Source organism: Cottoperca gobio, chromosome 21 (assembly GCF_900634415.1).
Source record: "Cottoperca gobio chromosome 21, fCotGob3.1, whole genome shotgun sequence".
Taxonomy (NCBI): Eukaryota; Metazoa; Chordata; class Actinopteri; order Perciformes; family Bovichtidae; genus Cottoperca; species Cottoperca gobio.
In genome coordinates this window covers 10,808,872-10,828,237 of record NC_041375.1, presented here as the reverse complement: position 1 = coordinate 10,828,237, position 19,366 = coordinate 10,808,872, and the positions used below count along the sequence as shown (strand labels likewise).

The following is a 19,366-nucleotide window of genomic DNA, read 5'->3' as shown; positions in this document are numbered from 1 at the left end:
GCCTTGGTCGGGTTCATCTGGATGTTACCTGTGTTGACGATGAATCCCAGGAACGATACTTCTGACGTGTGGAATTCACACTTCTCAGCCTTCACAAACAGACGGTTCTCCAAAAGCCTCTGGAGAACTAGGTGTACATGAGTCACATGCTCCTGCTTAGATTTGGAGAAAATCAGAATGTCATCCAGGTACACAAAGACACATACGTTGAGCAGATTCAGAAGAACATCATTGACTAATACCTGGAAATTGCAGGAGCATTGGTGAGACCAAATGGCATGACTAGATATTCATAATGTCCATTAGGAGTATTGAAGGCTGTCTTCCACTCGTCTCCCTCCCTGATTCTCATCAAATGGTAAGCGTTGCGGAGGTCGAGCTTGGAGAACATAGTAGCACCTTGTAACAGTTCGAAACCAGAGTCGCAAAGCGAGAGACGCAAAGCGAGAGACGCAAAGCGAGAGACGCAAAGCTACGCTCGTTGCGAAGACACATCGCCTGCATATTCTCCATAATGAAGATTAGCTGTTGCTCATGGCGTTGTATCACATGAGATGGGCTGTGGAAACCAGGTGAGGGGAATAAGTTGATTGCAGGCAGTGAGGATGAACCAGAATCTGAAATGATAAGAGAATTACTGACAAGGTAAAACCAAATGAAAACAAACTAATAGTGGGTGGAACGCGTGACACATATCATCACCTTAAGTTGATCCAAAATTGACTTTTCACACGGGACAGCGGTCTCCTGGGTAAAAGTCCTGTATTTGCTTGTCACATGACTTCCAGAAAACTTGCTCTGACCTTTCTAATATTGCCGATGATGGGTTTACAATGGAGTTAGTTGAAAGTCTGGTGCATTATAGAGACGCTAAAGGGTACCGACAAAACGTTGACATTTGATAACTTGGGAAGTCCAATATTCACTATCTTGTTTTGGTCTCCACCAACTCCTGAAGGAAATATCTGGCTCTATAGCTGCCATATGCTCCACTATGTTCACCAGCTACTCACTAACTGTTTCTGTCTGCTGTTTGTTGCTGAACAGGTAGTCAACAGAGGGTTTTTAGAGCTATTTCACAAAAGCAGCTGCCTGCTGCAACCGGAAATAACTCTATGAGAGCGGTGAGAGTGAACCAAAATAGTAAAGTTGTAGGCTCAAAATCACAATACAGCTCTGTAAATTAGAGGGGAGCAACAGATTCAGGTAATAATTCTCTGTAGGTTCATCACTACGAGCGACCCCCTTAACATTACCTCATTGCTTATCAATTAATACATTTTATATTATAAAAAACTTGATTATAGCCTCTTGAAAGATATGATGATGCTAACATGTTGTGACTGGTCCCTATTAATGCAAATAAACTAAATCAAATCATTAACAGATCAATCTCTATCAACAATGCTTCACATGTTTCTCTTTTGGTGTCATCTTTGGTAAAACAAATATGCTAGTAATGTTTATCACATCAAAGTCTGATTTTGCATGTTAACAGAGACATTACAGTCCAATTTGCCTGCAGTCTTAGGCACACTTCACACATCAGCAGTGAACTCAGACTTGTATGCATTTCAGAGAGGACTGCATAAAAACAGCAGATAATTGTGGTTGATTGCACATTCTGCTGAATTTAGAAGGGTTCACATGATTTGCTAGGGTCAGATTTGCATAAAAAAAGTTCAGCATCTGAAGGCATGTGCATATAATGAATATAATGAGCCACAGGACAGTTATGGTGGGAAAGAGTACCTCAAATTAACCTTTATTCTACAGAAATCTAAATGTCAGCAAGACGGATTATAGATTCAACTAAATTGATAGTTCTATTGTAATTTGGAAAAATCTACCATTTGCTAGAATTTCTGGCGATCCAAATTCATCCTTGTCAAAAAGACATCAAAAATATAATGTTGTATGCTGTTTCACACATCCAGCCCCATGTGCTTTCACAGACAAGGTACAACTATGTTGGAAAATTATGTAAAGTCACCAGCTTCATCAACCAATAAGAATGATAAACGCCTAAGTTATCACCCCCTTAAAGGTTCAACAAATCTAATAGGAGGATCAGAGACTTGTCAATCAAGCCCGGCTTGTTCACACACTCAGCCCTCTGAAGAGATCTAATCAACAAAATAAGCCAAAACGCCTGTGTGTGTCTACACAGGGCCTTTCATTTTGACATTTAAAATCATGTAACAGATTCAGAGTCTCTAAAATCTAACTGACATTATTAACTTTTCTGTTGAATTGGACCCTCTACTAAGAGCCATTAGCAGTGGTTTAAAGTATTCCAGGGAGCTGCAGTTGTTTAGAGCATTGGGTGTTGACATGTGGTGATATTATTTTACAAACAATTTATCAGCCTACATTAATATATGTGTGTTAGCACATTTGATATTTATTAGATGTTGTTTTCAAAAGGCCTGGTTTTAAAAGTTTTCAAACAGTAAAATGTTGCATCAAAATCCATTTATTTCAGTGAAATCGATTGTGCGGTCAAAGTAAATCCACAAAATATTTAACTTTGGTGAACTTTAACATATTTGCGCTGTTGACCTGTACCAAACCATCTTGACAATGCTAAAATGTCTAAAATAGAGCTATCACACACGTTTGTTGAACTGTCAATGTATAAACTGCTCCACTCCACAAGAGAAAGTTTTGTTTTTCAGAAGTTAATTTGAACTATATTATATATATATATTATATATATATATATATATTATATATATATATATATATATATTATATATATATATATTGTTACGCTATTAGTGTTTTTATGCAGCATCACTAAATAAATTATTTATGAACTTAGAAATTTCAGACAAGTGCCCAATTGAAATCCTACTGAACTCTCATTTCAGATCAAGACTGATGCAATCCTAGGTGCGTAAGGGGCACATTTAATGAACGCAGTGGACACTGGCATTTTCATATATTTGGCCCTCAGTCTTTCTGGAGCCAGGATCTTCCGCCCATTAGAGAGAGTACTGCTTAAAACACTTGCATATTCGTTGCAGCATTGATCTGTGCTTGTTGTCAGAGAATGTCCATGAGTGAGCAGTAAACTTCACAGATGTGAGATCCACAAGTTGTGCTACATCACAGTGAAGTCCTTTTAGTGTTGGCATGATGTGAATGTCAAAAGAATTTTGAATCCATCACCTTAAAAAAAAGTTAAAAGCAGTATATTTATGGTTGGGATTTACAATGTTTTTCTTATTTTTATGATGTGATCCCAGTGTGTGTGGGAGCATATGTGTTCCCTGGTTTATATTAAAAACTCACACACACACACAAGGTGCAAGAGTTAAAGCAATCACTTTAGGCTTTTTGCCTTCTAGCAAAGGATGGAGGATCTTTTTTCCTTTTTTTTCTGAAAAAGCAGCAGTTGGAGTGTTTTTTGACTTAATCACGATCTGTCATATCCATGATCCCTCTGCCCTGTGTAGGAGGTACTTTCACTCTCTCCGTTTTAAAAAGCTCCAAATGTACTTGAGCTGCCTGAAAAAGATGAGAGCTTTCAGTCACACTGCTCTCATAGATGTAAGGTTGTTTAGCAAAAGTGAGGGTATAAGAGTATGGGGAGTTTTAACCCCTGGTTGCCCTAAAAGCTTACATCTATGTTTGCATCTACTCATGCTATATTTGAATAGTGAAAACTTCAAGCTCTCATGACTGCACAGACGTAACCGAGCTAAAGAGTTCCTGTTTTTGTCCTCTTTATCCTTGAGTTGTCCGTCAGTCTCTGCACCTTTTTTTTTATCATTTTCTTTATGTTTTCTTTCATCATTCGTTTCTGTGCCCTTTGTAGCACCAGAGAGAGGTGACGGTGAGGGATGTTTGAGCAAGAGAGGAGTGGTTTGGTTTGAATTACACTGATGCTTTGATTAGAGCTCTTGGCAAGGTTGTTTTACTGAAGTGTATGTGTGGGTGTGTAAAGTGCTTGTGAATATGTACCGTAACAATGCTCTACAGCCCAGAGAGCAGTGGCAGAAGCCAAGGTCTTTGTGTGTGATAACTGTCTTTGTGTGTGTCTGTGTCTAGATGTGTGGCCTCTTTTCAACATGAAAGCCAGAGAGACAGAGGGATAGGTGGATAAAGGGGATCAGAGGATAGGACTGGAAAAGACTGATAAAGGCACATGCCACCATTTCTTTAATGAACAGCTTGACCCCATCAGCAGAGGTCAACAGTAGCTTTCCAAATCCCCTTCTTGTCCTCTCTGCCAGTGTTACCCGCCATGTTATCTGCTCTGTCCATCAGTGTCCAGGATCCCACAGACTTCACTTAGCCAAAGCCCAATCTGGCAACCTGCGGCTCGTAGTCCCTTGACTCCTGCTCTAATGTGGCAACCCGGATTATGTTAAGTCTTCAAAGAAGAGGAGGCTCACATGTGATCATATGAACCCACACACACACACATACACACACACACACACACACACACACACACACACACACACACACACACACATATAAGCAAGCGCTTACACACACTTTCTCCACTAGTACATTTTGGGCATTTTCCCTCCTAATTTATTAAATCACACCCGCATCATTTTTCGACTTTATTCGGCCATACAATATGCTCTATCATTGTTTGTTGAATGTTGGTTTTAGTGATTCAGATTCAAATTCAATCCAAAAACCAAAAACAGTGGTCAATGTTGCAGTGTATTTTTGTATTTATAACAGACTGTATTTTTACTGTTGTATTTATATCAGCCTTTATCTCTTATTTTAATTTTTACTTACTTTTTAATGGCAGTGTGGGGTACTGGCTACTGGATGCCTAAATTTCCCTCGGGATCAGTAAGCAATGGTGGAAGCAGAGCAGCAGGAACCAGAGAACTCTCTCAAACCGGCTTGATCTTGGAGACGTGGAATGTCAGGTGGATTCACATGGACCGGGGAAATTTGAGTCTCACTGCCGCCAGGTTGCCACTCTTCTCGATCACGAAAGGCTCAATGAATCAAGGTGGCAACTTTTTGGAATCTACCCTCAAGGGTATGCCCCGGGTCGACAGCCACACTCTCTGGCCCACTTCGTAGGTGGGGGCTTTGGTGCAGCGGCGGTTGGCAGTCGTGGCGTACTTGTCGATGAGCAGAGGAGCACTGTTCTGGCTTAGATCCAGGCCCGACGGCAGCGGGGGATGAAAGCCTGGAAAGATGGCCAGGAAACCTGGGAGCAGGGAACAGTGGAGGCTGGAACACTTAGGTGCACTGGAACTTGGGCAATCCAGTGGCAGAACTGGTTAGGGTGTTGTGGGCATATTCCACCCACAGGAGTTGCTGGGACCAGTAAGAGGGGTGTAGGGATATGATAACAAAGTCCAAGGATATGTGGGACCAGGGATGATGGGTCACAGGCAAAGGTCGCAGGAGGCCTGGTGGAATGGTTTGTGCTGGTTGCAAACCAGATAGGCGTTAACGAACTCACAGGTGTCCTTCTCCAGGGTAGCCCACCAGAACCTCTATTGCAGGACCCCTCTGGTATGCTGGATCTTGGGGTGGCAAGTGAATCTGGAATTGTGAGCCCATTGAAGGATGTCAGAACTCAGGGCCTGAGGGAGGAACAGGCGGTCAGAAGGGAAGGAACTAGGTCCTCCAGGGCGGCCTTAACTCTCTCCTCTATCTCCAGGTGAATGGGGCAATCAAGCAAGGAGCCGGGAGGATTGTGTCAGGCCCAGGGGTGAGATCCTCCTTCTCCACAAACTTGCGGGATAGGGTGTCAGCCTTGACGTTGCGGGAACAAGACTGGTGGGAGAGGGAAAAGTTGAACCTAGTAAAGAACAGACACCACCTGGCTTGTCGAGATTGCAGCCTCTTAGCTGACAGGGCGTACTCAATGTTCCTGTGATCAGTCCAAACCAAAAAAGGCAACTTGGTCTCGAGCCAGTGATGCCATTCCTCCAGGGCCAACTTCACAGCTAGTAGCTCCCGGTTACCAATGTCATAGCTTCCGGTCATCAGCAACCCGCTGGGACAGGATGGCCCCTACCCCGACATCGGAGGCATCCACCTCCACAACAAATTGTCCTTCAGGATCTGGCACTTGGAGGGGCAGAGGTGAACCGGACCATTGGTTTCTTAAAAGCCTCCTCAGCCGAGGAGGACCACCGGAACGGCACCTTATATGATATGGTGTTCAAGGCCGTCTTCCACTCATCACCCTCTCGGATCCAGACCAAGTGGTAGGCGTTGCGTAGATCTAATTTGGAGAAGATGGTTGCTCCTTGCAACAACTCAAAAGCTGAGGAGATGAGTGGTAGAGGATAGCAGTTTTTAACCGCGATGTCGTTCAGGCCCCTGTAGTCGATACACGGCCACAGCAACTTGTCTATTTTCTCCACAAAGAAGAAATCCGCGCCAGCAGGTGAAGAAGAGGGGAGGATGATCCCGGCAGCAAGGGAGTCATTGATGTATGTCTCCATGAAATACCTGAATACCTCCTGAAAATCGTGGTATTCAGTTGGCACCCTGACAGGTCCGGAGCAGGACTGGAACTGACAGATTGCTGGGGTGCGCCAGCTTACTTCAGGCAAACCTTGTGGCAGGATGAGGTCCACCCCAGTATGCTCCAATCGCCCAGTCGATGTTAGAGTTATGGCTGTGGAGTTATGGGTAGCCCAGGATCAGTAGAAGCTGGGGAGACTGAAGGATGTGGAACTGAATAGTCTTGTGGTGGTTGCCAGACAGAAGCATACGGACAGGCATGGTCTGATGAGTGACAGTCCCCAGGAAATGAGGAACCCGGTCAATACCCAGCTATAGGGTGAGGTCCTCGTCGATGAGGCTGACGTCCGCCCCAGAGTCAATGTAAGTGGCGAGAACATGAGACCCATCAACTAACATAAGCCGAGCATGGAACAGAGGTCTTAGATTAGGGAAGAGTCTTACGGTTCGGCTCACCAGTACATCCCCCACTACTAGTGAGTCCGGCCTTTTGCTGGACTACGGGAAACAAGGTTACCAGCCTGACCGCATTAAATGCAAATGTTTCTCCAGCGATGGTGCTCACACTCCTCCAAGGTGAGACTGGTGCATCCCACCTGCATGAACTCGGATCCCCTCCGACTGGGTGATGTAGGTGGCCTCCGATGAGTACCACGTCGATGAGAAGTGATCTGTCTTTAATCCCTCCTTTTCACCTTGATACGTCGATCCAACCTGGAAGTCAGCTCAATTAATCCATTGGGAGAGGAAGACAAATAAAAAAAAACCACCTCGTCCTTAATATACTCCGCTAACCCCCGGAGGAAAGCGTTACACTGAGCCATGAAAATGTGTTTTGATTAATTTATTATTTTTGTTTGTTTGTTTGATGTTTGCTTGTTCTCCAATGCAGTGGGAAAAAATGCCAGCCTTCCAAAAATGATCAGCTTTAACCCGTCCCATTTGCCAACCCCATTATTATAAAAAAAAACATACAGCTTGTGAGCAAATGGGAATTAAGTCACAACCCTGAGTGTTATAGTTTGTAAGTATCCTCAGGTGCTGTGGGAGTTCAAGAAACCTGCAGCAGAATTTTATATTCTGTCTAATAAATGATGAAATAGGAGAACATTTATAAGGGGATCCACTAGTGAGAAGTGGGAGTGAGGGTCCCTCATGCTCACGGTCATTAATTAAGCCCTCTACTGCAAAATAGGTTATAAAAATCATCAGTGATGCAGCCTGGGAGAGAACTCAGAGCACCTTTTCTCGTATCATTATTTTCCATCTCACTACTTTTGTCCAGCCGTGACACCTCTACCTCTTGCACACCAACAATTTTAGCATTGCAGGTCCATTTTGTAAGTCTTTTCATGTGAATGAAGTCTTACTGAACATTTTAATGACAAAAAGCCATTGCTCTAACTAATTAAACCTCTAACCATAAGTTATATCTAACCATGCAAATAGCCTCTGACCTGCCCGTCTTGTCTGTTTCCTGATCCTCTGCCTGACCATCACCCATCTTGTAATGACTACAGGGGTTTGAACGACATCACGGTTAAAAAAATGCTATCCTCTTCCACTCATCTCCTCAGCTTTTGAGTTGTTGCAAGGCGCAACCATCTATTTAGTCATAAATGTTGTTGAGGTTTAGAGCCTCTGATAATTCACTACTATTGTATTGCAGTTGACTAAATACTTTTCATTTAGGTGGAGCTTAGTCCTAGTCCTTGTGTAACTGTGAAAAACCTTCAGATCAATTTGAAAGTATAAGAAGATATGTACAGTATGTCCTCAGCAGAAAAATGACACCAGTGATTGTTGAAGTCACAAGTAGCATGGCATTATTACACAGTTGCAAAAACCAGTAGGTTGTGGATGATTGGATCCACAAAGTGTGTGACATGGGAGCCATATTTTGTTATTTAGGTTTGAGAACTTGTTTGTATTTTATGTCCTGCTGTGTTTCTGCTTTTATCTGTGTCTGTATAACACTGTGTGAGCAGGTTATGCTGGTCTCATACACTGTTCGTACCCCATTATAATTGTTATACAACCTATATAATTGTGAGCCAGGACAGATGACGTAGCATAAAGAGCAACCAAGTTTGATGGGTGACAAAGCCACGGGTCCAAAAGGACATCACTTTCACCCAGGAGTTTGTGGCTCGTGTGAAACCAGAAGTTACCGCTGACTTTTTTGTCATGTAACTTCTGTAGTTATTTTAACCCAAACCACAATCTTTTCTTAAACCTAACCAAGGAGGTTTGTTGCCTAAACAGGTTTTGTTGCATTGCATGGGCTTGCACTGGCGCACTGATCGCTTGTGTTGCTGGACATTCATAGGAAAACGCATGGAAAATAACTATAACTTTTCATAAGATGTCATACGAACCGCTGTATGAGGATACATTGATTTGTTAGTAATTAGGTCTTTGTTGAATCATGGGGTGGATGTTTGATCAAATATGCTCAATATTGCAGCAAAGTAGACTATGCATTATATACTAATTAAAGAAAATAGAAACTTGAATGAATACATAATGACTAGACTTGACATGATGAGCATCTTTCTGTACAAAATAAGTTATCCGATGTTTAGAAATGTCACCAGAACAAGTATTTTTGAGATTCAAGGATTTCTATAAAGATGTTAAATACAAATATTCTTGTTTTAAGGTTTTTCTCTTTTGTATTTATGGTATTTATTATATTATGTATGTAACACTCAGTTGTGCACTTTTGACTATTTTGTGTTAATCAGTTTGAGCTGTGATTCTGCACACTTTACTTTGCCTTCGCTATTCTTGGTTCTATGTGTGATTCTGACAGGATACTTTGTGTTTTCTTCACTTTTTATTTCAGAGTAACATCCAAGCATCTATTTGGATAAATTCTTCCATGGTCTTTTGCAGATGCTGTCATCTAATCTCTCAGCTTTTCAGACTTTCTTGGCAGCAGCTTTTTATCAGTCGTTGGCTGTCTCCCAGTGTCTCAGCACTCAGATAAACTCTCACACAAACACACGCTCACACACACACACTCATGAGGACGAGGGAGTTTTTGCATCAGTGGATGCAAGTGTTCTTCCCTTTTATAGTGCGTTGAGAAAAAAAACATTAAACCCTTTCTGTGAAAGAGTATCTGTTCCATTTACTTTATGGAACTTCCATCTGCATTACTTAATCTGTAAACCATCTCTTCCAAGGTGAGACTCTCACTGCCTGCCAATATCTTTCTTCAAATGACGCGACAAAACAACAACATTTCAATATTGTTTAGTTTTATTCTATTTCATAAAAGCTATAGTTTTGTCTAATTTCTCTGGTGTTTGAACCTGTTCAGTATTGTATTTTTCACCTCAATTTCTTTGTGGTGTATTTTTCAAAAAATTGGTTATTTAATGTTTTGAAATGTCGCCAGTAACATTTATTTTATTCGGCAATGAGATTCTAGGATTTCCAGGAATGTGTTAAATGTAAACGTTTTTTTCAGCAAAGAATAACTTTTGTAATATTACTAATTTACTATTACTGAAGTTAGTCTACAGTACGTAACAATGTTGTTGAAGTGTTTCTCTTAATTCACAAAAAAACATTTAATTCCAGAGTTCCCCAGGGCCCTCCCCATGTACGGGTCCTGGCCAGTTAGTCGCACTACGAAGTAATATTATTGCACATTTAAGGAAAATCCCTTTAACTCAGTCCATCAATTTGTTTTCCAGGTGTCAGTGGTACTTTAAGGCCAAGATGACTTCAGAGGAGAAAAGGAGGACCAATTATCAGAATGGACTTGGTAAATCAATTAGTCTACTTCTCTTCTTTGTTGTTTTTCTCTCACTGTGACCCTCATTTTTTACAATTTCACATAGCAAAAAGATTGAGTCAAAAATGAATTTACATATTTATGGTTATCACGGTAGGGGGAAGTCTGCAAGGTCCAAGTTTGATATGTGAATGAAGTATACAATGTGTAATGTTAGTGTTGGAAATTACTTGCCAGAATGCCCAACCATTTGGTGACAAATTGTCGGGTTTTAACTTGTGTTATATCTTCGCCAATAAGCAGACAAGAGAGAGATTCTGTGAGCCACAGTTCGCAGCTAGCAGGCTAGCCACATGCTCTTCTCTTTGCATTCAACGTGCACATTATACTGCTCTATGGATCATTTCCCATGTGTTTCTGTGCCTATGCATATTTTAATTTTGCACAGCAACAACAGTCCCCACCACAATGCTGCACAAACATTGACTTGCTATTGTTACAAATGCTAGCAAGAAAAGAAGTAGCAAATGTGCCATTTATTCGATACTTTCAGGAGTTATGACATCAGACAAGTCAACAGAGCAAATGATCCTTCATCTTTCTGTCTCTCCTCCTCTCCAGCACTCCTCCTCACCTCCTCCTCAACTTTCATTTGATGTTCTTCATGAGCCTTTTTTTTCTTTGTTGATTAATCTGGTTACAACGCTGCATCCCTGAGCTGTCTGCTTCTGCACGTCCTACGTTTCTGTCTCTTTTGCCTGTCTTTTGTCTTTTAATACCCAACTTTTCATTCCCAACATGAAAAGCACAAATTGAAATGAGAGCTTTAAAGTGGAAAAAAAATAAGATGTTTGAAAGTGAGTGTAAAGACAAAGATTGGGGCGAGACAAGGGAAGACAGTTTCTCTCTCCTTTCTGTTTCTCCTCTAACAAAGATAGGAAGGGTAACAGTAAAAGTAGAGACAGAGAGGAGAGGACAAAGACAAATGAGGCCGCTTTTACTGTTTTAACAGTTAAATTGAGGCTAAAAAACCAGAAACAGATGATCCAAAAATAAGAGAAGTAATATACATGAAATTAGTTTTAAAGGTGGCTAACAAGCTGCCTCATAGTTCTCTGATATTCGAGATTTAAACACATACCTTACCTGTGTGTTGTCTCAGGTTTCAGTGTGGTGTTAGAGCAAAAGCTTTGAGAGGAGAACATGCTCCTCTGGGTTTTGCTGGTGTATGTTCATACATCAGAGACAACTGATTGTTGTTTTTTTTGTTTTCTGACACTGTATCGATCCTCGAAGGAGAAACGCTGCCTTTGTCTATCCCCCCTTCCACTGGGAGGTCAGAGTCGGGGTCAGAGACAGAACAGCAGCAGCCTGTCACTGACTTGCTCAAGGACACTTCAACAGGGTGGACGCTTGCTTAAAGCACGGGCTGAAACTTTAAAAGACCGGCTCAGCGTGTTATCCTGCTGCTTCTCAGAAAAAGACAGGAGGAACAAGCTAACAGTGGGGTGTTCTGGTATATGTGTGGAAGTCTCAGTGAGGTAAAGCTTTTGCTCTTATGTTTTGCCATAGAGCAGATATGAGAATTAGACATAGAGTGTCACAGAGTGACATGTATTACTAGTACCCCTGTTTTTTTACATTCTTTAATTTGAAGTCCACATTTGAGAGAGTTTTAAAAAATGGTCTTCTAAGTTTAGCTTAATTTACATTCCTACCTGGTCAAGATATGAAATACTCACACTCACACACTCTAGCTCATTGTCTCTATCTTTCTCTCTGTCCCCCACAGTCCCTTTCCCAGGAGTAAAGACCTATGTGGACCCTGACACATATGAAGACCCCACGCAGGCCATCCACGAGTTCACCAAGGAGATCGACCCCTCCAGGATCCGCATCGAGAGGGTGATCGGAGCCGGTATACACACACACAGGCCTGCACACACAGTTATACACTCATCACCTTGTGTCTCTACCTTTCGGCATGTGGGCGGAAAAGGATCATTTCATGTTGGTAAGACTAACAATAGCTTTAAATGTGCCATAGGAGAGGATCTATTTTCATTACATGCCTATAATTGCTGTGAACCCTCCTGCTCCATTGTACACATTAAAGAAGAGGCTTTTTCCATTTCCCAGTGTCTCACTGTCATTGTCTCTGTGCAGCGCAGACTGTAGGAATATTAAAACTTTAACTGGTTTAGAGAACAAAAGAAAGCATAAGAATTGATTCAAGGCTTTTTTAAGAAAGTGAAAGAGAGAATTTCATGAAGTTGAACTAATCAGAGAAGAGGCAATAATGCTTGAGTCTAGATGGGAACTGCAACAGTGCCCCCAGGTGGCAGCTGATGGTGTGTGATAGTGATAGACTCCTCACTTTGCTTATTTTTATGTCTGTGTGTGCTTTAGGTGAGTTTGGCGAGGTGTGCAGCGGCCGCCTGAGAACACCGGGAAAGAAAGAGATATCTGTGGCGATAAAGACACTGAAGGGCGGCTATGTGGAGCGCCAGAGGCGGGACTTCCTGCGTGAGGCGTCAATCATGGGCCAGTTTGACCACCCCAACATCATCAGACTGGAGGGCGTGGTCACCAAAAGTAAGTAGGATTACAGGGAATGTCATTTAATTAAGTTTTGAGATGTTATCAGATTACATAATTGTTATACATTTCCTGCAGCACTAATTAATGTACAGTAACTGCTCACATTACTGATACCACTGAGGAAACAAGCCATTTTTAACCCTCTTACAGTATTGGTCAGACTGTATTTTTAGATTTGGTTTCATCGGAAAAACATATTTAGTGTTAAAGTGAATGCTGAACACCGATATGTTCAATCGCAATGATATAAACATGAGGAACAGCCACTGTCACACATTTTTACAGCCAAATTTAAGCATGAATTACTTTGATGCTGTGTATACAACAAATACGTTGTTGGCTGGCCGCCCAAAGCTACTTCTTCTTTTGTATATTCCTGTCATATGTGTGCTACAAATTCCCATGCAGAGTACATTCCAGTTACTCATCGAGACAAGAACAATGTGTCATATAAATATCTTTCTATAAAAGTATATTGCCTGCAGTTTTGTTGTCTCGGGGCGGCCCAGATGCTGCACTCGCCTTAAGCGCCTTACTTTAAAAGCAAAATAAAATGTAGCAAAGAGCATTTGAAGTTGTTATGTCTTAACCCATCACACTGTTTACCACAGTTTGATGGATAACATCATGTCTACGTTTTTTTTAAATGGTAAACTGCAGTAAAAACTCTTTTTAAGGTTGCATATTTTTGTATGGAACAACAAGTCATGATATGTTTTTCTTGTTTTTCATGACATTTACAAGATGAGAGAGCTGACTCTGTTATTTATATACACATAGTTTTGATTTGTGTGTACGCCTTGTGTTGATTATGCATTAACTTCTACACACCGATAGTGCTTGTGCATGGTTTATATTGTGTGTGTGTGTGTGTGTGTGTGTGTGTGTGTGTGTGTGTGTGTGTGTGTGTGTGTGGGTGTGTTTGTATAGGTGTGGGTATGGCGTGTGTGGACTTGTTAACGAGCTCTGTTTTACAGGGTTCACCCAGCGCAACATATGGTTGTTTTTACAGGGATTCGTATAAACTGAGACATCGCTGTGAATATAAATGTTTCCCCTAAAGACTTTCAACTCCCTCCTTCCCTCCCTGAATGTAGATAGAGCACACTCCTCAGCTCTGACCCTGCTGACAAGGATTCAGCTGATAAGGGTCTTTAAGGGTCGATACTGCCATTATTACATTAAAGCTGCTGATTGCTGATGTTTTACACCAATATATTTCACTGTAGTTTTTACAGTCGACCATCTCTGAACCTATTGAGTGAAAAGAATCCTCCAACATTGAGATGATTTCTCTGGTAAAACATCTGATGATAAAATTGTGAGTCGATGTGGCCAGGGAGGACTTTTCATCACGTCAGAGGTCAACAGCACTGTTAAAAGGTCTGTTATTTCTGAATAATCTTGTTTTCAGTTATGGAATAAGGGGGTAACAACTTTAAACTGCTACCTACTGAGCAATTAATTTCACGTTTGGGAGGAATTTAAGAGAGCATACTGTAGTTATTAAGTTTTTTATTTTACTTATATTTGAATTTGAGACTTTGTTTTCACAATTTAATACCAGGTGAAATGTAAAAGCCGAAGACGAAATAACCAGTTTAACAAGTTCTTCTACGTCATCGGCGGTTATAAAAGATGAAGTTCCACACGCGTGTACACAAAATACACACCAAATCATGCAATCGAAAGCCATTTGTGCTTATGGCAGTAGGGTATATAGTGAGACTTCTGAGTATCCCTAATCTGTCTGTGTGCCTGTCTGTTTGTCTTTCACTCACTTTCTTTATCTTTCACTCCCTACATCTGTTGTTGTTCTTCAGAGACTAATTATGGAGAGTATTGTGCTGTGACTGACTGCTTTACCTGCTCTGAAATAACAGGTGACACATTTGACTCTAATAAACAGGTGTGTTTGTTGTCATTCAGGCGCAGTATATATTGTTTCCAGGTATCGCTAATTAGCTCAGGAAAGCCAAGCTTGATCAAATCATTGCCTGCCTATCCCTCTTGGATTGGTGTTTAGGGAAAGTATCTGCACATTTTAAGGATATGATGATTAGCACTTTGCAGAGTAAAAAGAAGAAACATCATGTGCCTATTTGGTCTGAAGTAAGTCTGCTCATCCTTCCATCCATATACCCACCGAGCCTTCTTTTCTCTGCTGACAGGAAGGTGGGGTTAGGATCAACATTCCCTTGTTGATGTTATGCTTCATTCAGCTTTGATTATTTAAAATGTTAAACAAATTCAAGCTGTTTAAAAGCAAATGTTAACACACTCTATATTTCTCAGTTTTTCCGAAGAAGTATGCCACAGCATACTTGCTCATCGGTTGTGTTATTTACCTGCAAGAGATTAAAACTCAAAGTTTAAAAGTGCAATATAAAATATATGAAAAATAATGACAATGACCGCGGAGTGCCGTCCTCTGTTAAAGTGAGAGTTGTGCATAAACCGATTGGTCTATCTCACTGTCAATCACCACATCAATAGCCCTGAATCCAATCGACATGTGAGCATCAAAGTTTGGGTAGTGAGGCTGTAAAGAGTAAATAGATGTCTGTGTTATTTATTGGTTATGATAAGCGAACTATTCACATTCCAGGTGCTGACCCTTGATCCCATGAAGACAGAAAGATGAGTGACATGGTTTGATTTGAGTGGACTGTTGTAAGATCATAGTTAGTGTCAACTCCTCACACATTATACTGTTTAGTAGGCGTTACTGTTCTGTATTGAGCTGTCATATTTGGCACCTTCAGAATTCTGATGCATTTTATAACATTATAAACCTTAAATGCAACTATTCACTTCAAATCAATGTTCAGGTTCAAACACTCCAGGTTATTCTGGAAAATGTTCAATACATCCACATTTTTAAAACTAGTAACAGACTTTAAGAGGTTGATGAACGTATGAGTACAAAACCTTTTTTGTCCACACACTGACACCACTAACATTGTAGTTGTTATTGCCTGTCTGTCACAGCAATTATCAAAAATTGAGGGGTGAAGCGGTGATGACAGATGTCATTTAGAGTTGATTTGACATGTCACAAGCTGTGTAACATCTCTTTGTGTCTGAGATTCTGATCAACTGCCTCTGTAAAGTGACACTGCTATTACGCATTGTGCCCTTATGAAACAGAAAGCATCCTGTATCCTATAAAGCCATTCAGATGTATTAAAGGAACCCTTTTTACAAATCTGGGCAGTGACATTTTAAGTTAGTGATACTCTATCTTCCACCGTGTGGTATGGGATTTTTCACATTCCCATGTGAGGAAAGTAAGCTTTCTTGAATCTGGAGTGTGATATCACGGTGTTACTGCACTATCATAACACTTTTATTACCATTTCCAGCAACGGCAAATGTTTTACTGCTCACACGGGCCTGGACAACCGCCTCCCAGCTGTAAACCAGTCAATCTGTAACACCATAGGGATTCTCTGTGGGAAATAATAACTTTTGGAAAGAGAGACAGTGTTTGCACCTGTTTCTAAATAATGTTTCATGTCACACATGAACTGAATACTGAGCGGGCCCCGATCGGCAGTTTTTATGAATTGAGCATCTTGACTCGATGCATCAATTAACTGCGGATGGTCTGCGTGTTTCCGCAAACATATCTTTGCTTTTACCCGTCTCAGAATAGCAGTTACACACACACACGCACACACACACACACACACACACACACACACTCACATTCACACACACATTTACGCAAGGCTTGATTGTTTACCAGAGCCCAATGTGTCACCTACATGACTCAGAACATTATCGTGTGCTTCATCAGAGGATCAGACCAGTGTTACCAATAGTAACAATAGTAAATTGTGGCATGTTGCATGTTAATTGCCAAAAATCCCCTATCTGAGTTACATCTAATATGATGGATATAATTGCAGTTTTACTCTGGTGGTTTCACAAAAGCTCCTTGAACTGAGTTTTTTTCTGAAGGGCATTGTTGTATTGTCCACAAATGCATCATTGATGTGCTTCAATATCACCAGTTTAAGGGTTGATAAGAACTAGTAATGTAATATTACTTAGTGGAGGATTCATTTAGAGGTTTCATTGGCAAATAATGGTGTCATTTAATGGTCAAATTGAAGTATATTGTATATATATATACACTGCCTAAGAGCAAATTTAATCAAAAGATATTAATCTTGATATTTACCTTAAACCTGCACGGAAATCTAAGCACAGACAAAGATCTACTCACTAGCTTATGAGCTTTTAACTGTACCTCATAGTCTTTATTCAGCTCATGGGAATGGCTCAGGTGTCATTACATTCTTCTGTATTGTCTTTCATCCTCCACTGTAAACTGTCCATTATAGCAAAGATATAATCTTTGGAGGAAAAAAGCAGTTTGTTGTGTTTGTGTGTTTGCAGGCAGGCCTGTGATGATTGTGGTAGAATACGTAGAAAATGGATCGCTGGACTCGTTTCTGAGGGTGAGTGTTGAGGTGATCAGAGAACTCAAGTATGATTATATCGATTTCCTGCCTCAGGTGGTATTTCTTTGGAAAATAAACACATGACAAAAATGCTGATATAAATACAGTTTAAAAAACCATACCATTAGGATTTTGTCGGTGTAATTCCTTTGTCTTTTCTTTCTGGTTGTCTGTGCTATTTTTGCTTTTTTGCAATGGCTTCTCATTCTTCTCTGTATCCCGCTCTCCCTGTCAGCAACATGATGGTCACTTCACTGTCATCCAGTTGGTTGGCATGCTGCGTGGCATCGCCTCGGGCATGAAGTATCTGTCAGACATGGGCTACGTTCACCGAGACCTGGCAGCTCGAAACATCCTGGTCAACAGCAACCTGGTGTGTAAAGTGTCAGACTTTGGCCTGTCCAGAGTCCTGGAGGACGACCCGGAGGCTGCTTACACCACGACGGTACACACCTGACACACAAACCTCTAAGACCAAGCAGATGCTGCTAATTTATTACAGGTTTTAACAAAGCAGACTTAATCCTGTTCTAGGAAATACACCCTTATAGTAGAGACTCCAAACTGGGATTAAATTGATTCATTAATTTGGAATAACATGCAAGTGACGTAAAACCACTAATTTTATTTACACTTAAATGAGAAGCCATCAACCTGGATGGATAGAGACTTTTAATTCTTGTTATATAGCTTTGTTCTTCCACCCTTACAAGGATGCAGTTCAAATTAAACAAACTGAAATGTTGCATTACTGGTAATGACATTGTCAGATATTAACATTTTATATCAGCAGTTCACACAACAGTGACATATTGGCTCAAGTCCAATTTCTCTGCTTAGAGTTTATCTGAAAAGCGTCTGATTAAGGATTCAGGAGTAGAAGGCTGGCATGTTGCTGAATCCATATAGTATATTTGGCTTCAGTATTTGTATTCAAAAAGCCTATGATGAAAATATTGCTATAGTCCAGGGGTTCTCAACGGGGGCGGCAACACCCCCCAGGGGGCGTTCAGAGGACGTCGGGGGGGGCGCTGGAAGCAATATTTTAGAAAGGGGGGTGTTCACGTGTCTTTGGGGGGGGGGGGTTGTGTGTACGGCCCGCGAGGTAATTCATAAACACACGCAAAAAATCTACTCCAAAAAAATGTATCCAAATCTAGTCAGATATAGAATAAAACCGGCACCTGTTTTTCCTGGCCAAGGTCAGGGTCCTTGAACACAACACGAGCGGAACGTGTCATCACGTGGTCACGTCATGTCAAAAACTTCAATATTAAACGAGACGGTCATTGAGATCAGTGAACGCTATATGGCGAGTGTAACAAAGAGAAAGGTGGATGCGGAATGTTCCAGGAGAAATGGACAAACGATTATTTCTTTGTGAAAGTAAAAGGCCAGTGTTTGTGTGGACGCGCTTGCGGTCATGAAAAGGCTCTCGAGCTGCATTACAGCACGAAACATGCCAAACGGCACGAGTTGAAAGGACGAGTCGAGTGCGTTTGAATAAACATTGTGTGTTTTTAGACTTTTATTTTTATTTTGCTGAGTGATAAAGTGCTGCTTAAAAAACAAAAACAAGCGCCGTTCCCCTCAGCCACCACTGCTCGAAAGCATTAATGTTATTCCAAAGATACACCATGAATAAAACTAATCTGAATTAATGTTAATTAATAAAACAGCAGCAGCAGCAGACAAGCTGCACTCTGGCTGCTCGTAGTAGCAGAGCTAACACCAGCAGAGCTAACACCTGCAGAGCTAACACCTGCAGAGCTAACACCTGCAGAGCTAACACCTGCCTCAGCGCCTCAGACTTGTTGCTTTGTGCTCGTTTATCGTTGGATCACTTAAGAGTGCAAATTATTTCACATCTCTGAGGCTGCAGTCTATGACACAGATTAAAGTTTGAATCTTTTTACCGTTGCATTTGTTTAACACTCCTGAATAAAATGTCTTTGTTTGCTCCCTGGGTACATGGTGTATCAGGGCAATTGAAGGTAAAAACAACAAAACATTTGTTTAATAATATAATATTTATTATTATTTTGAAATGTTATTATGTAACTTAAATCTCAGAGAA

At 41.0% G+C, this 19,366-nt stretch overlaps 1 protein-coding gene across 1 annotated transcript in view; it reads left to right on the top strand.

The window, feature by feature from the left end:
* The window catches only part of epha6 (eph receptor A6), a 159,915-nt gene that overhangs the window by 131,026 nt on the left and 9,523 nt on the right, over positions 1-19,366 (top strand). The window contains exons 9-13 of the mRNA XM_029458658.1: positions 10,176-10,246; positions 12,009-12,134; positions 12,626-12,811; positions 17,225-17,286; positions 17,525-17,734. Coding sequence (XP_029314518.1) covers positions 10,176-10,246; positions 12,009-12,134; positions 12,626-12,811; positions 17,225-17,286; positions 17,525-17,734 — 655 coding nt within the window. The remainder of the gene's footprint in view (positions 1-10,175; positions 10,247-12,008; positions 12,135-12,625; positions 12,812-17,224; positions 17,287-17,524; positions 17,735-19,366) is intronic.